Source organism: Sceloporus undulatus, chromosome 5, assembly GCF_019175285.1.
Source record: "Sceloporus undulatus isolate JIND9_A2432 ecotype Alabama chromosome 5, SceUnd_v1.1, whole genome shotgun sequence".
NCBI lineage: Eukaryota > Metazoa > Chordata > Lepidosauria > Squamata > Phrynosomatidae > Sceloporus > Sceloporus undulatus.
Genome location: NC_056526.1, coordinates 173660074 through 173673844, shown reverse-complemented (window position 1 = coordinate 173673844; position 13771 = coordinate 173660074). Strand labels below are relative to the sequence as shown.

At 37.2% G+C, this 13771-nt stretch overlaps 1 protein-coding gene across 1 annotated transcript in view; it reads left to right on the top strand.

Annotated features, from left to right (window-relative positions):
• The window catches only part of PDLIM5 (PDZ and LIM domain 5), a 140769-nt gene that overhangs the window by 80051 nt on the left and 46947 nt on the right, over window positions 1–13771 (top strand). Inside the window, exons 9-14 of the mRNA XM_042469706.1 lie at window positions 1368–1484; window positions 2103–2210; window positions 4944–5072; window positions 6550–6762; window positions 9351–9491; window positions 10702–10836. Coding sequence (XP_042325640.1) covers window positions 1368–1484; window positions 2103–2210; window positions 4944–5072; window positions 6550–6762; window positions 9351–9491; window positions 10702–10836 — 843 coding nt within the window. The remainder of the gene's footprint in view (window positions 1–1367; window positions 1485–2102; window positions 2211–4943; window positions 5073–6549; window positions 6763–9350; window positions 9492–10701; window positions 10837–13771) is intronic.

Genomic DNA, 13771 nt, shown 5'->3' with positions numbered 1-13771 from the left:
TTTCTGTCCCATAAATTTGTGGATATATAATCTCTCAGCTATTCTCCTGTTGTCCCCCAGTACCCCTTGTCTCTGTCGTTGTTCTCACTTTTCTTCAGTCTCTGATTCAATTACTTCATTAACTTATCACTGCTTACTGAGTTCAGGGATAAAGGTGTGTTAGACTTTCACTGTCCTAGCAGTCAGATGCAGATAGGTATGTGAGTATGCAGTTTAACCAACTGGCGGTAGTATACTGAGCCAGCTCCAAAAGACATCTGGGAGGGGAAAGAGTATTGCAGATGTATGGAAGCAGATACTCTCTTATCTGTACCCAAGCAGGACTTTATTGTGTCCTCAGAGATATGGAAAAGAGCCACCAACAGTGGTTAGTGGACCTTAAGTTATTTATTTGCTACTTTTATATCTGGCCTTTCCCTGACTAAGCTTGAAGTGATATATAGCTCTCTTTCTCTCCACTTATCATCACAGTAGAGCTGAGCAAAAGTGACTGGCCCAAGATCACCCTATGAGTTTTATGGCTGAGTGGGGACACTACCTTGGATTTTTCAAGCCCCAGCCAGCACTCTTAACCATTACTTTTAACCACTCTTAACTATTAATTCATTTTGCTGTGCAGATCTGGTACATATGAGGTTTATATAGTCCATAAGTAAAAATGGTAAGGTACATTAAAATACTTGCAAACTTTATGTAGATTCTGCAGACTTATTTGTCAGTCAGATTAGAAAGCATGTTACACTACAAGGCAACAAATTTCATCTAATATAAATAGTAGGAGCAGGCTGTAGGGAACAGTGAGTTTTACTCAGTTACAACAATGATTTGTAATCTCCTAATCAGTAATAGTAGTTCTTGTGTGAGGAAACACGTGAATATTGCAATTTGTATAAATATGCCAGAAGAGGGCTTCTAGACCACAGGGAAAAGTCACACATTTGATATTAAAAGTTTTATGGCCTCTCAGAGGGAGAGAAAACACTCCATATGTATTGGATATGGGAGATAAACAGATTAATAAAATGATCAGAAAATTATTTAGCTTTACCATTATTGATGCTATGGTGACAGTTCTCAAAAGAAATGCTAATAGCAATTAATAGGTATTTGTGTCTTTGTATATTCCTTGGTCATTGTCTAGTACTTGTGCAGCAGACAGCTTTCTGCCCTGAACTTAAGCCCTTTTACTGAAAAGAACTCCACTGCTGTTATAGTAATAACTGCTCTTTCAGATTGACATTTGTGAGTAGCTTCAAGTTAGCAATTTTCTGTCTCTTGAAAATGTAATCCTAAATATTACATAGCCTAAAAGCAAGTGGCTAGTAACACAAACCATGTGTGTATTCTGTATTTATCATTGTATAAAGCTTCTCTACAGATTTAATCAATGGACTGGAAACACAGCATCCCATTTCAGTAGCTACCCAGACCTGTGAGATGTCTGATGTGTCAGAACAACCAGTGTTACTTTCCCCAGCTCAAAGGTCTGCTTTTCTCTTCTTGTTCCATTGAGTCACAAGTCACTTGCATGACTTAACTTTATATTGGGTAAACTTATTTTATGTCCTACATTACACACATTGGTAATACTTTTAAAGGTCAGTATTATTTTTAAGGAGTTAGCGGTAAGTGGTTCACATCTGAAAGATTAAACATCACCTTTGTCATAGTTTTCATTACCTAACCACACTACTTATTGCTTGAGTATGGAGTTAGTCAGTGGGTGGGGAAATTAAAACTGATCATTTGTTCCCTCCATATATATATACTATGTGGCATGTAGATTAAGAGCTCACTCAGCTCCTGTATAGAGGAAAATCTTGCTAGTCCCTAAGTGTAGAATGTTCACAAAATTCTGAACTGGATCTGTTCACCCTTTACTGTTTTGAATGACTGCTAGGAAATCTACAACACACAACAATTTTCTGCTTTGGCACTGTCAATATTTCATCATGCCAGCATCTACAGTCTATCAAAATAAGATATTAATATTCTACACACAAACATAATGGGTAAAATCATATTAAGATACAGATTTTAAAATTTTCGTTATGATCTTATTTTCTGACCTTGAAAAGTGAGTTGAAACAAACTACTGTCAGGGCAGAAGCAAATTCAACTACCTCCTTCTTGCTAAGAGGCCCATCTCCTATCACTGTTTCTTCTACCAAACTTTCTGGACCTGCTGCTTCCACTACATCTTTCAAGAGGTAAATATTTGTTTGTAATCATTCTAAAATGTTTTTAAAACATTCCATCTATATCTAGATAGATATAGATATATAGCTATCCCAAATGAGTTACCATATATACTTGTCTATAAGTCTAAAAAAAATTATGCCCAAAAATTGACCTCAGAATCCCAGGTCGACTTACTTACGAGTCACTATGGTAATGTGATAGCAGCTCTTTCAGATTTCCCCATGTGGTCAGGAAAGAGTTTCTTTTTCTCTTGAGCCAAGCAGAAAGGGTGATTTATTGCTATTAAACAACCAGAGTCCCTCTCTTGCTCATGCTGCCTACTGCTTTCTGGAGAGTCAAGGATAAAACCAAAGTTGAAACGCTGAAGCAAAAAGCCTCAATTAGAGTCACTTTTGCTGTACGCACACATAGGGAATTGTCACATGGAGGCTTACCATGCTTAAATTGCCAGCAAACCACTCCAGAAGCACGAAGATGTGATAGCCGGTCATGCTTCTGAAGTGTCACTGAGGCATCCCCTCACCTCTCCTGTCAGCAAAGCATTTGTGGAGCAGCCATTTCTTCATAACAGAAGTTCCCATTATTGAAGAAATGGCTGCTCTGTGACAGGAGAGGAGAGGGGAGATTTCAATGACGCTTTAGAAGTGCAACTGGCTATCACACCTCTGTGCTTCTGGAGCGTTTTACCAGCGATTTAAGCACAGTAAGCCTTGGATGTGATAATTCCCATATGCACACTGAAGGAGCCTCCAAGTTTTACCCTTGACTTGTCCATGGGTCATGGCAAAATCCATAATTTTGTCCCCAAAACCTGCCTTTAACTTATACATGAGGTCGACTTATGGTTGAGTATATATGGTATCCCACTTTAATAGCATCATAGTAACAATCTCAAATTTACAAGGACATCCATGTGTGCTTATAAGAACCAATTCCCACCAAACAAGAATATCAGACACCATTTCTCAAACACAATATTTTACAGTCAGGAAACTTACACAGTTTATTTGCTTTGGAATCAAGTACTACTCTAATGACTACTGATATTCAAAGTGTGATACATTTTGGAATAGCTCCTCTCCTTCCCATCCAGACTAAGTCCTGCCTGTGGGTACTGTAAGCTGATGCATCAGGAATGTGCCAGGTTGGGGAGAAATAATGTATTGCTATCCAGATGTGTGAGGTTGATGCCCCATAGAACTGCTAGCAATCATTAATCTATTTATATGATTTGCTATCATATTGGTTATAGTCATCATGTGTAATTTCAGGATTTCACAGTTTTCCTTTAGATATTTTGAATATATTTCCAAGTTGAGCTTGCCTAGGCCCTAAAGGATGTTAACCCAGGAGAGTGTCATCTCCATGGCTGCCCCTTGACTCTATAGTATCCTTTCTATGGAGGCCGCACTAGCTTTCTACTTTTTAAAAAAAGCAGCCTTCTGAGTCTCTTGCAGCATTAAAAGGATGAAGGAACTGGGAGAAAAAAAGACTATTTTTTTATTTGTGCTTGAGCTTCCTGGGTGTAAACTACTTTTTTGGATGCAGTACCAAGTGCTATTAATTCTTCAGGTATAAAGCATATTTATACATTTGTGGGAGTGGGAGAGAATGTGATACAAAAGCTCAGCAAAAATATTAAAAAATAGTCTCAAAGCTACTGACACATTTCTCTTCTTTCCTTCCTCCTTTTCATGCTTTTTACTTGTTATCCTTCTGTCAACAGTGAAAAGTATCAATTAGTTGATTTCATTTTATTTATATCTCACCTGTCTCTCAAAATGGGACTCATTTTGAAGACTGGCTCTTGAAAACTGACTGCAAGACCTTTTTAATAATCTGTTCTGGTCAGTTATTTTTTCTCCCATTACCTTTTAACATCTATCTTTTAAATGATTTTAATTCTGTGGATACTTCAGTTACCTTTTAAGTATTACTTTATGTCTGTTTTATTTTTGTTTGCATTTCATTCAATTTCTGCTCAAGTCAGCTTGAGTCCCATTTCTGGCGAAAAGACAGTATATAAATGAAAACTTGTGCTGCCACTTCTGCTTCTGTTGAAGGAACACTGTTTCTCAACAAGCTTCTAAAACACAATTTAGAAAATTACCATTGGGAAAGATCCTGTTTTCCAGATTCAGTACCTTGATAGAGACTTAAAAAGAACCTGCTCCTGGTGGGTTCTTTTTGCACTGGGCGCCATTGGCGCCCTTGCACACAACAATGATATCTGTGCGGCACGGTACTGTTTGGAAGCTGTGCCGCACGGATGTAATTGTTGCGTGCCCCGTATGGACGGATGCACACGTGCGGACACCCAGCCCTACAAAACCCTAATTTTGGCCCCAGACTGATGCAAAGTGCCAGTCTGTATAGGACCTGTGTCAATTTAAATCAGATATTTAGTCACAACAAAACTTAGGACCTATGGATTTTATCAGATTTGCTGTGTAAGTATGATTAAACCCTTTTTAAGGATTAGGTGATGAAATCTAGCACTGTATTTTGTTACCAATGTTGATAGCCAATTATTTGTGGCATCTGTCCTAACAAAGCTTGGACGGAGGTAATCATGCCTACAAAAGGAATTTATTTTCTTTTAAAAGTGCTTTCAGAGTGCCTCCTAGTTAAAAGTTAGCAGGAACACAGCATAAAAAAGTGAACAGTATAGAGGGTCCTTAAAAGGATTGTTGAAGATAGTATTTTTGTTGTAAATTCACTTTGACATTTTTCTTCTCCAGAGACCTTATTTTCAGGAATCCTTTGGAAGCCCTACCCAAGTGTGCACCTCATCCACCTGCTGTTGTTCATATTTTAAACATTAACCAACAAGTAGCCATTGTGTCTAAAAGAGCATCAACTTATACTAGGTAGTTTCACACCTATTACTTGCATTCTGATTTTATTGCATCCTAAATGATAACTACTGGTCATTTATCTTTTCTTTGAAGCTATCAAAATGCTCATCAAATTGAGAGTTGAGAGAGGGAGTGAGATAATTATCTTCACTACTGCAAAATTTTTGCAGCTGCTTCTTTTTTCTCTTTGTTATAGCTCACCTTCTCTACTTACGTTTTGGGGTCTGTAGCTCTTGTGCTAGGGTTGGCACCTTCTTTCCAGAATGGTTATGGAAATGTTGAAGATTTTACACCACCAAAAGTTGCAAGATCAAGATCTGAATATTCTAAGTGCCTCTTATCTGGCTAGACTTGGAGCAAAACAAGTGTCACTTTATTTCACTGTGTTGCCTTTCTTTATATCATTAGAAGACTCATTTTCAAGTAAAAAAAAAGAACTATTCTAAAGCTAATCCTGTGCTTTCCTGCTCTCTAGAAATGTTAATTGATGGCAGTTCACCAGTATGCTTTGGCTGGCTAAATAAATAGTATTAAGATAGTATCTTGAGAATAGATAGGTAGTATAAACATTTTTACTGCCAGATGTCCTGTAGCCCACAAGATGGCAGCAGTCAGTAACAATATGGCTTATATTGTGCAAATGCTTAGAAATCCTGCTACGGTTTATTTTATACGTACGTCTTATTTTCGGGGAAACATGGTAGTTCCTGAGGACACTGAAAAACTGGTGTCAGTTAGACACATAAATACAAATTTACACAGACTATCTTCAGTTGTCATAAATTACAATTCTATTTTAATTACCACTCCCCACATAAGAAAAACAATTTCTAGTGGTTGTTAATGACATTGCATATATCTTGACTGGGTGGCAGATGTACTCTACCTGGCTGATACATTTTTAATGGATAAAATGCTCCCTCTGCCTTTTTGAAAATACGAGGTTTGTGTACATACAGACATGGATATACGTGTATACGCACACATGCATGTACACTTACCGAGAGTGATCTTTCTGAGATGCACTGTGATCCTTGAGTCTTGATCATCAGCCAAGGTATCTATAGATATATACAGAGATGGCTACCAGAACTAACCTAACGAGAAAGAAAATAACTAGGATACTTGGCGACATAAATGCATGATTTTTCTGCACTTTGAGCACTTCTAATTTGTAATAAATAAAGGAGTGTCAAAGGCTTTCATGACTGGTATCCATAGATTTTCGTGGGGTTTTCGGGCTATGTGGCCATGTTCTAGAAGAGTTTCTTCCTGACGTTTCACCAGGATCAGATGCCAGCCAAAGATGCTGGTAAAACGTCAGGAAGAAACTCTTCTAGAACATGGCCACATAGCCCGAAAAACCCACAAAAAAACAATCAATTAGTGTTTTAGCTCTTTTTTGCTTTTTGTTAGGCAATGTATTGCTTTGGTTAGCATTTTAGTGAAGTATTTGTCTTTAACATTTAATAATTACTGTTGAATTAAGGTCAAATAGGATAAAAACTGGTTCTCCAGTGTTGAGTGCCCCAGATGCTGCATCGTTGAGAGCAGATGGAGCTGATAATAAAAGAAACCTTCCTGTGATGAGCACAGAAGCAACTCAGACTTCTGAGCCACTGGTCTACCCAGTTGCTTCTGTGGAATCTACTTTAGCTGTCCAGCCTGTGAAACCTGCACTGGTACCCGAACTTACTGGCAGGTATTAAAACACCAGATTTATTAAAACCTCAATACTGTGTTTGTTGCTTAATATAAACCTTCCAGAATGTATTTTATATTTGTGCATAATCACATTAAGAGATAATAACCCTGTCCACCAAAATGAAGCTGAAAAAGTGAATACTTTTCTTTTAAAAACAAAAACAAAATAAAAGCCTCACATCAAAGTAACACAGATTTCTCAACAAAAACTGAATGAAATGTTTGTGAATAACTTTTCAATTGCCATAAATTTGGAACCAGGAGAAAATAATACATATAATAAAGTTCTTGGAAGCTTAATGGTACAAAGTTACACTGACTTTACCACACCTGTACTTATTTTTCCTGTGGGACCAGTAACCTTGAAGATATATTTGGCTTAATATCTTTCAAATATCAGTGTTGCTCAAAATAACCTCATGCATTTTCCTCTATTACTATTTTAATGAGGAGGCAGCTACTGTTCTTTTAGTATCCCATATAAGTCATTAATGAAAAAGGTTAAACTAATGATCTAGAAGATGATCTGAAATGAAAGTCCCCTTTTCTTAAGGTAAAAGGATGTCAGAGGAAGAGGTGAAGATGATGATTTAATCAATTTTTATACTGTTAAGAATAATAGCCATGTAATAATCCTATGTTATATTTTTTTCATAATTAGGTTGGAGAAAGGTACTGACTTAAAATGTAGACCTGACATTTGTTTAAGCTGAAAAGAAAGTGTGAAACTGCTACACTGATTTTGACCTGCTGTGGATGACCAAAATCTCCAATAATATTTTTTTAGAAAACTTATAAATCAAGGACAGAGAATGTAGGACCTTCCAGGAGCTGTTTGACTGAAACTCCCATCATCCCTTATCATTGGCTAAGGATGATGGGAATTGTAAGCCAGAAGGGTTACAGACTCCCCACAACCACATTATGAATCAAGCAGTCAGATAAAGTTGGTATTCTTATGGTAGTTTCCCTCCATCTCAGCATCCACACTTTCTCTAGGGTAACCTGTTAGAGACCGACTCACCTTTTTCCTTCTTTTATCTCTCTCTTTCAAGTTACTACTTCCCTTCAGCTCACCATCATAAAAAACTTTCCCTGTAACAACAGCAAAAAAAGATACAGCCCAGGTTCATTCACCTGACTCATATTGATTGCTCCCAATGTTTTAAACCCTTCTGGTTCTGGGCACTTTCAGATTTAGATGAGATGCCACTCCCTGAAATGGCCCAAATTGTTAAAAGGGATTTTGTTTTCCAAACAAATCATAGAATCATAGAGTTGGAAGAGACTTCGAGGGCTATAAAGTCCAAGCACACTCTGCCATACAGGAATAAACAATCAAAGAAAATTTCAATAGTAGGATTCATGATTTTAAATAGTTTGCAGTCATCTTTGATATTGTTTGATAAAGACTATTGCTATTTCTAGCTGTGCAAGAATTTTTTTCCTTCTTTCAGCCCAAATACCCTAAATGTCTCTGAAACAATTTCAGTTTTAATTCCAGCAGCTTTCCTGAGTTTTCTAACCAGTTCTTTTCTCCCCAGCTTCCAAGTACCTGCCATCCACCAATTATCATCACATAAAATATACTGTATTCTTTAAAAACTGAGGTCCATTTGAGGGCAATTATCAACAAGGAGAACATTAAAGCCTGCAGATTTAAAATCTTTCTGATCAATAAGTACTATTTATATGATCTGATCCCATCTAGGAATGTTTAAATATATTTCTCTCTCCCCCTCTCTCTTCCTCTTCGCCCTACCAACCACTGTCACCAAGTAATTCTTTTTCATATGGAAAGAAGCATATAGTTTTACACTCTCTGTTTCTCACACTGCTTTTTCCTTTCTGCCTAGCATGCTGGATGTGGAGGGGGGGAACTAATGGTTCTTGCAAATTCACTTGCAGAGAGCTTTTGGAATTAGACTAAAGGCCACATCAGGGCCCCTCCAAGGTATTTTGCATCTTTAGATGGACCAGCAAATGGTATTCTTCCCATCAAAGTCAGGGTTCACAGTTCAAGAGCCAACCAAGAAATTTTGATGCCCAAAGCATAAAATCCTACAAATCTCTTCATCTTTCTGGCAGTAAATATGCAACAGTAATACAGGTTGTTTCTCTTTTATACAAATTGCTTGGGACCAGAAGTTTTGAGGATTTGAGGGGGGAGACTGGTTTTAGGAATACCTGTATTTGCATATATGTACATAATGAGATATCTTGGAGATGGGACCCAAGTCCAAACACAAAATTCATTTATGTTTAATATACACATTGTACACATAGACTGAAGGTAATTTTATACAATAGTTGTAATAATTTTGTGCACAAAACAAAGTTTGTGTACATTGAACCATCAGAAAAGAAAGGTGTCACTATCTCAGCCATCCATGAAAAAGGTTTTTCTTCCTCATTAAAGAAAAAACCTTTCAGAATTTCTGACACAATTGACACAAATATCAGTGTGGCTGTATGATAGATTGGGCTTAACACTTTTCAAATGATTTTTGAAATAACTGGTGTAATGTATGTTCCTTGCACAACTTTCTCTGTACTTTCACTGTCCTCTCTAACCTTCTACACTAGGAAATTGCCTCTGGAAAATCCATTGGAAAGTTGTCTATCACTTTCTGCTATCCCTTCAACTTCATTTTCAAAGGTGATATCATCACAAGTTAGGAATAGTGCTGCTGCTGCTGTGTCTGCTGCTGTTGCTATACGGGCCAGGTAGATGTTGAGTTGTAGCCTTTAAATACCTATGAATGTTATAAAGAAAAAATCCTGTCCATTGCATAAATGTGTGAAATTTAAAATGGCTAATTTTAACAGACTCTTTAATGATCCAGAGCCTCAGGTCATCTGTCTGAACCTCAAGATACCTATTCACCATTTTCCTCCTCACTGACTGAATTAATGAGTTGGACCCACAGCCTAAGAAAAATGGTCTCCTTATCCAGCCACTTTCAAATATATACAGTGTAAGCTGCCATGGCATGATTAATAGAGCTGTGAGATACTTCTACTCATGCCTTGGGTTGATTACACATAAAACAAAAAAACCGGTTTGCTACCTTGGGATTTTGTAATGACTTCAAAACCTGAGTGTGTGATTCTAATTATTTAAATCAGAGGTGAGTACATGGCTGGGGTGGGGGGCTGCAAGAACTCTCCATCTGCTGCACTGTTGCAGTGTTTGCTTTTACTGGCACCAAAATTCCATTGCAGTCACTCAGGTCCTTGCCATTATTATAGCAATAATTACATCATAGGGCACCACTAATCTGCAATCCAGAAAGTAAAGGAGAATGCTGATAGCTTTTCAGTAATACAGTTACAGAAAAAGTAGCAAATAGGAGCAACAAGGACTGCAAAAATGGGTTGGCATACCACACACAAACAATAAGCTGTAGATTGGGTGTACCACTTGGAACATAAGCTATAGGTTATGATATGAATCCATTAAAGATTTGAAATCTTAACAATATTGCAATTTTGATACAGTGCTATTGCTAAAGCTTGGAATTGGCGGAATCAGCATGTAATATTGCCTAGTTCATAATTTCAAAAACAACAATATGTCTCTCAAATAAATATTTCAATTGAACCTGGAGGTCTCTTGGAAGACGTCTGTAGAGGCTTGGTAAATCTGACAAGAAAAGCTGCCTTCCTAGATCTTGGTTATTCCTGGTGTAGCACAGTTTCTTTCCCTTGATGGTTGAGGAGCATCATATAGTTTAACCAACATTGCAACTCATTTCATTTGCGGGTGTGGGACTGGGTTTTTCCACACAGAGTTCTCTTAAAAATGTTCTTTAATTGGCAACCCATTTATGTCAAACTGAGAAATTTACTTAGCATTGCCATAACATGCATAGTCAGCTGTGTACTTTATTTAAATAATAGGTTTATTTACATATTCTTTCTAAATACTCACCAGACTCTCCCATCAGAATACTTACCGTTCTCTCTTGGATGCTCTTCTCATTACTCCTATTATTAAACCTCCGCCTCTGGAAAGCAGACCATCAAGAAAATCAACAAGTATTTTGGACATGCAAAAGAACTGGCGATAGTAAGAATTGGTCCTAACATAAGACACATCTTTTTAGCACTCTGTCCGCTTGTCCCACACTTTTACCATCTAACCTGCACATTTTAAAGACTATTTTGAATTAAATCACATACACTAATATGTACTGTTTCTATAATACATACAAGTTTTTCCCTATCCAGTATTACTGGGGGTGGAAAAGAAAGGAGGATTTAGTATTTAGTGATGTTTTGTTTCCACTAGTACCAATTAGCCACTGCCAGCATTATGTCTGTTCCAGCATAATAACATGGATGAGGGAAATGGTGAGACAGAAAGAGCATTTTCCAGTTAACTGCTCCAGACATAGCAGCAGGACTACATGGTACACATGACTCATGTCCACCACTAGTTCCCATCATAGTATGCAGATTATGTTAATTTAAAATATGCAAGATGATGCTAGCCTTCCAACTCATTTTGAAAGTATGAAGTGATTCGTGGCACTGAGTCATTTTGCTTTATTTAAAGTTGTGTGACCTTTCCATTAAGCCTCAGGTAGGAAAGTATTGCCATAGTGGTATCGATATTTTTAAATGAGATGCAGGCAACATGGCTATCAATGAGGGAAGCTCATATTGTTCTAAAAGTGTATTACTGGAAAAGGAGCTCCTAGTCCTCAGTTTTTCAGTGCCTTAATATTGCGAGAATGTTCCTTTTGGTAAATGGGGCAGCAAATGATTTTACACACATCTGCCAGCTGTACTCCATAAAGTGTTTCATGTTTCCTGGTGGGGTGGGACATTTTGTTCTGTGTCAGACTTCCTGACCACAACTATGGTAATATTAGAACCAAAGTTCCTTGGAAGCTTTGTATTTAACCTACAAACCAGACGTCTGTGTTTTGATGGTTTAGATGCAGCTAGCTCATTTATTGTGTCTAGCAAACTAGTTTCCTTTAGCACTGCATGCATGGGCCATTTAGTATTAATGTGCCTCAGGAGTAGGCATAGTTCAAAATACCTAAATGTCACGGTATAAGGAGGGGTTTGTTTTGTTGTATCACAAGTTTCTTGAACTACGAATGCCTGTTCCATAACCAGACAGTTGTCCTTTTTGTGACATTTTTTGTACTTTATAAAACATTGTCTTTGCTTATTTTCAAGTCTGGTTGGTTATGCCAGTTATAGCCACTGCTGGGGTGCAGAAAAAGAAGGTAGAGTGAGGTTTTTTTCCAATTAATAGGCATATGAAAAAAAAATACTACAAAACCATGTCTATAGAAGGGTCCTGGTTCTAGCAGCACAATCAATTGAAAACAGTCAAGCTTTATAGGCTGTACTTTAAGTAAATGATCTGGTGTTACATTTTCACAGTTGTAATTGCAGACACTTTAGTGTGCTTCCACTCATCTGACCACTACAGTATACCCTTTCTATCATGCATTCCTTGCTTTTCCTGCATCTTTGAACTGGACTAGTCTGACATCTGAGGATTCCCAAAGACGTTGGATGATTCATATCCTGCTATACATAATTTTTGTTTGTGTGCAAGTGTAGCACTAGAATAAACTTGCCTTTTAGACTAGGGCAAGGGTTGGTGATTGAGGTGTGAATCTGTTGTCTGGCCCAATACAGATGTAACACTGGTTCCCTGCAAACAATGATTTTCAAATGAGAAACTTGCCTCAGAAGGAGATGTTCTTTTCCTTTTCCTCCTCTACTCTCCTGTAGCATGGAATGAATTACTGATAGTTAACCTTAACCATAGAGTTTTCTTGAACTAGAATTGTGGTCTGAATTGTGGTTCAACAAGATTTACATAAGCTATAGTTAACATCTGTGAACTTGTAACTGAGCCATCGCTGACTCTGACAAAGTAAAGGAGTGGAGTTAATCATGGAGGGGGGTCAATGAGTCTATGCTGACCAACTTTTCAATCAGGGTTTGCAGGGTGCCAGGACTGCATTTGCAGAAGAATGCGGCTTCCTAATTAATAATGCCAAAAATCAGGGAAACTTTCAAACATATACATACATACCTCTGCCACACCAATGTGCTTTCCCAAGGAGCTGTAAAATCTAGGGATTAGCAGTTAGGATATAACTTTAGTGGCAGCCCAGGTAGTTAAATTGGCTGATTTATCTACTTTCAATTGATCTTTCTATTTTTAAGAAAATTTCTAATTTTTAGAATATTAGATTTATTATTAGGCTGTGTTTGCATGTAAAACCCTCGTCATCATTTATAACATAGAACTAATAAAATACCAAACAAAATATCAATGCTATGATTTGATGAACAATCACAATAACCCCACCAAAATTAGACTTTCGATCAAATGTTCATAGTTAAAAGAGACCCAGACCATCAAGCAGTACAGTAAAAATTAAAAACAATTTTTGAATGAATAGCTTCTATGATATTACCATTTTTAGCATGACCACTGTAATTTCATGGGAGATTAATTTCATAAAACCTACAAGAAATGTGTTTATGAGTTGGAGTTATGAGGAGATGTGTGTGTGGTATGTGTGTGTTGAAGAGATGGATGTAACTTGTTGCTGAAAAAAATTCTTCTTTGAACTTAATAGAACTGGGAATCTCTCTCTTCTTGTGTTTATGTCTTTTTAATAGAAACTGAGTGAGATAAAAAGAGCTCCAGTTAACACTGCCCTGCTTGTCTTTATGCTCCACACCCTTTTTGTAAGCTTGGCAATTCTTTTTCCTTATGAAGCACAGGAACACTGTTACCTTTAGCAACATAAACATTTGTCTTTGTAATTTTACAGTGGAAAGTTTTTAAAAAACAAAAACAGAATTGAATTATAGGGAGGAAAGTAAGACACTTCCCTGTAAAACTTTTCCTTTTGTGTCTTTTGTGACTCTGGCACCAAGCGTTCTTTATATTGCCATCACACAGGCAATTTTTCCAAATATTTCTCTTTTCTCTGCAACCAGTAAGAAATGGCAGGTTT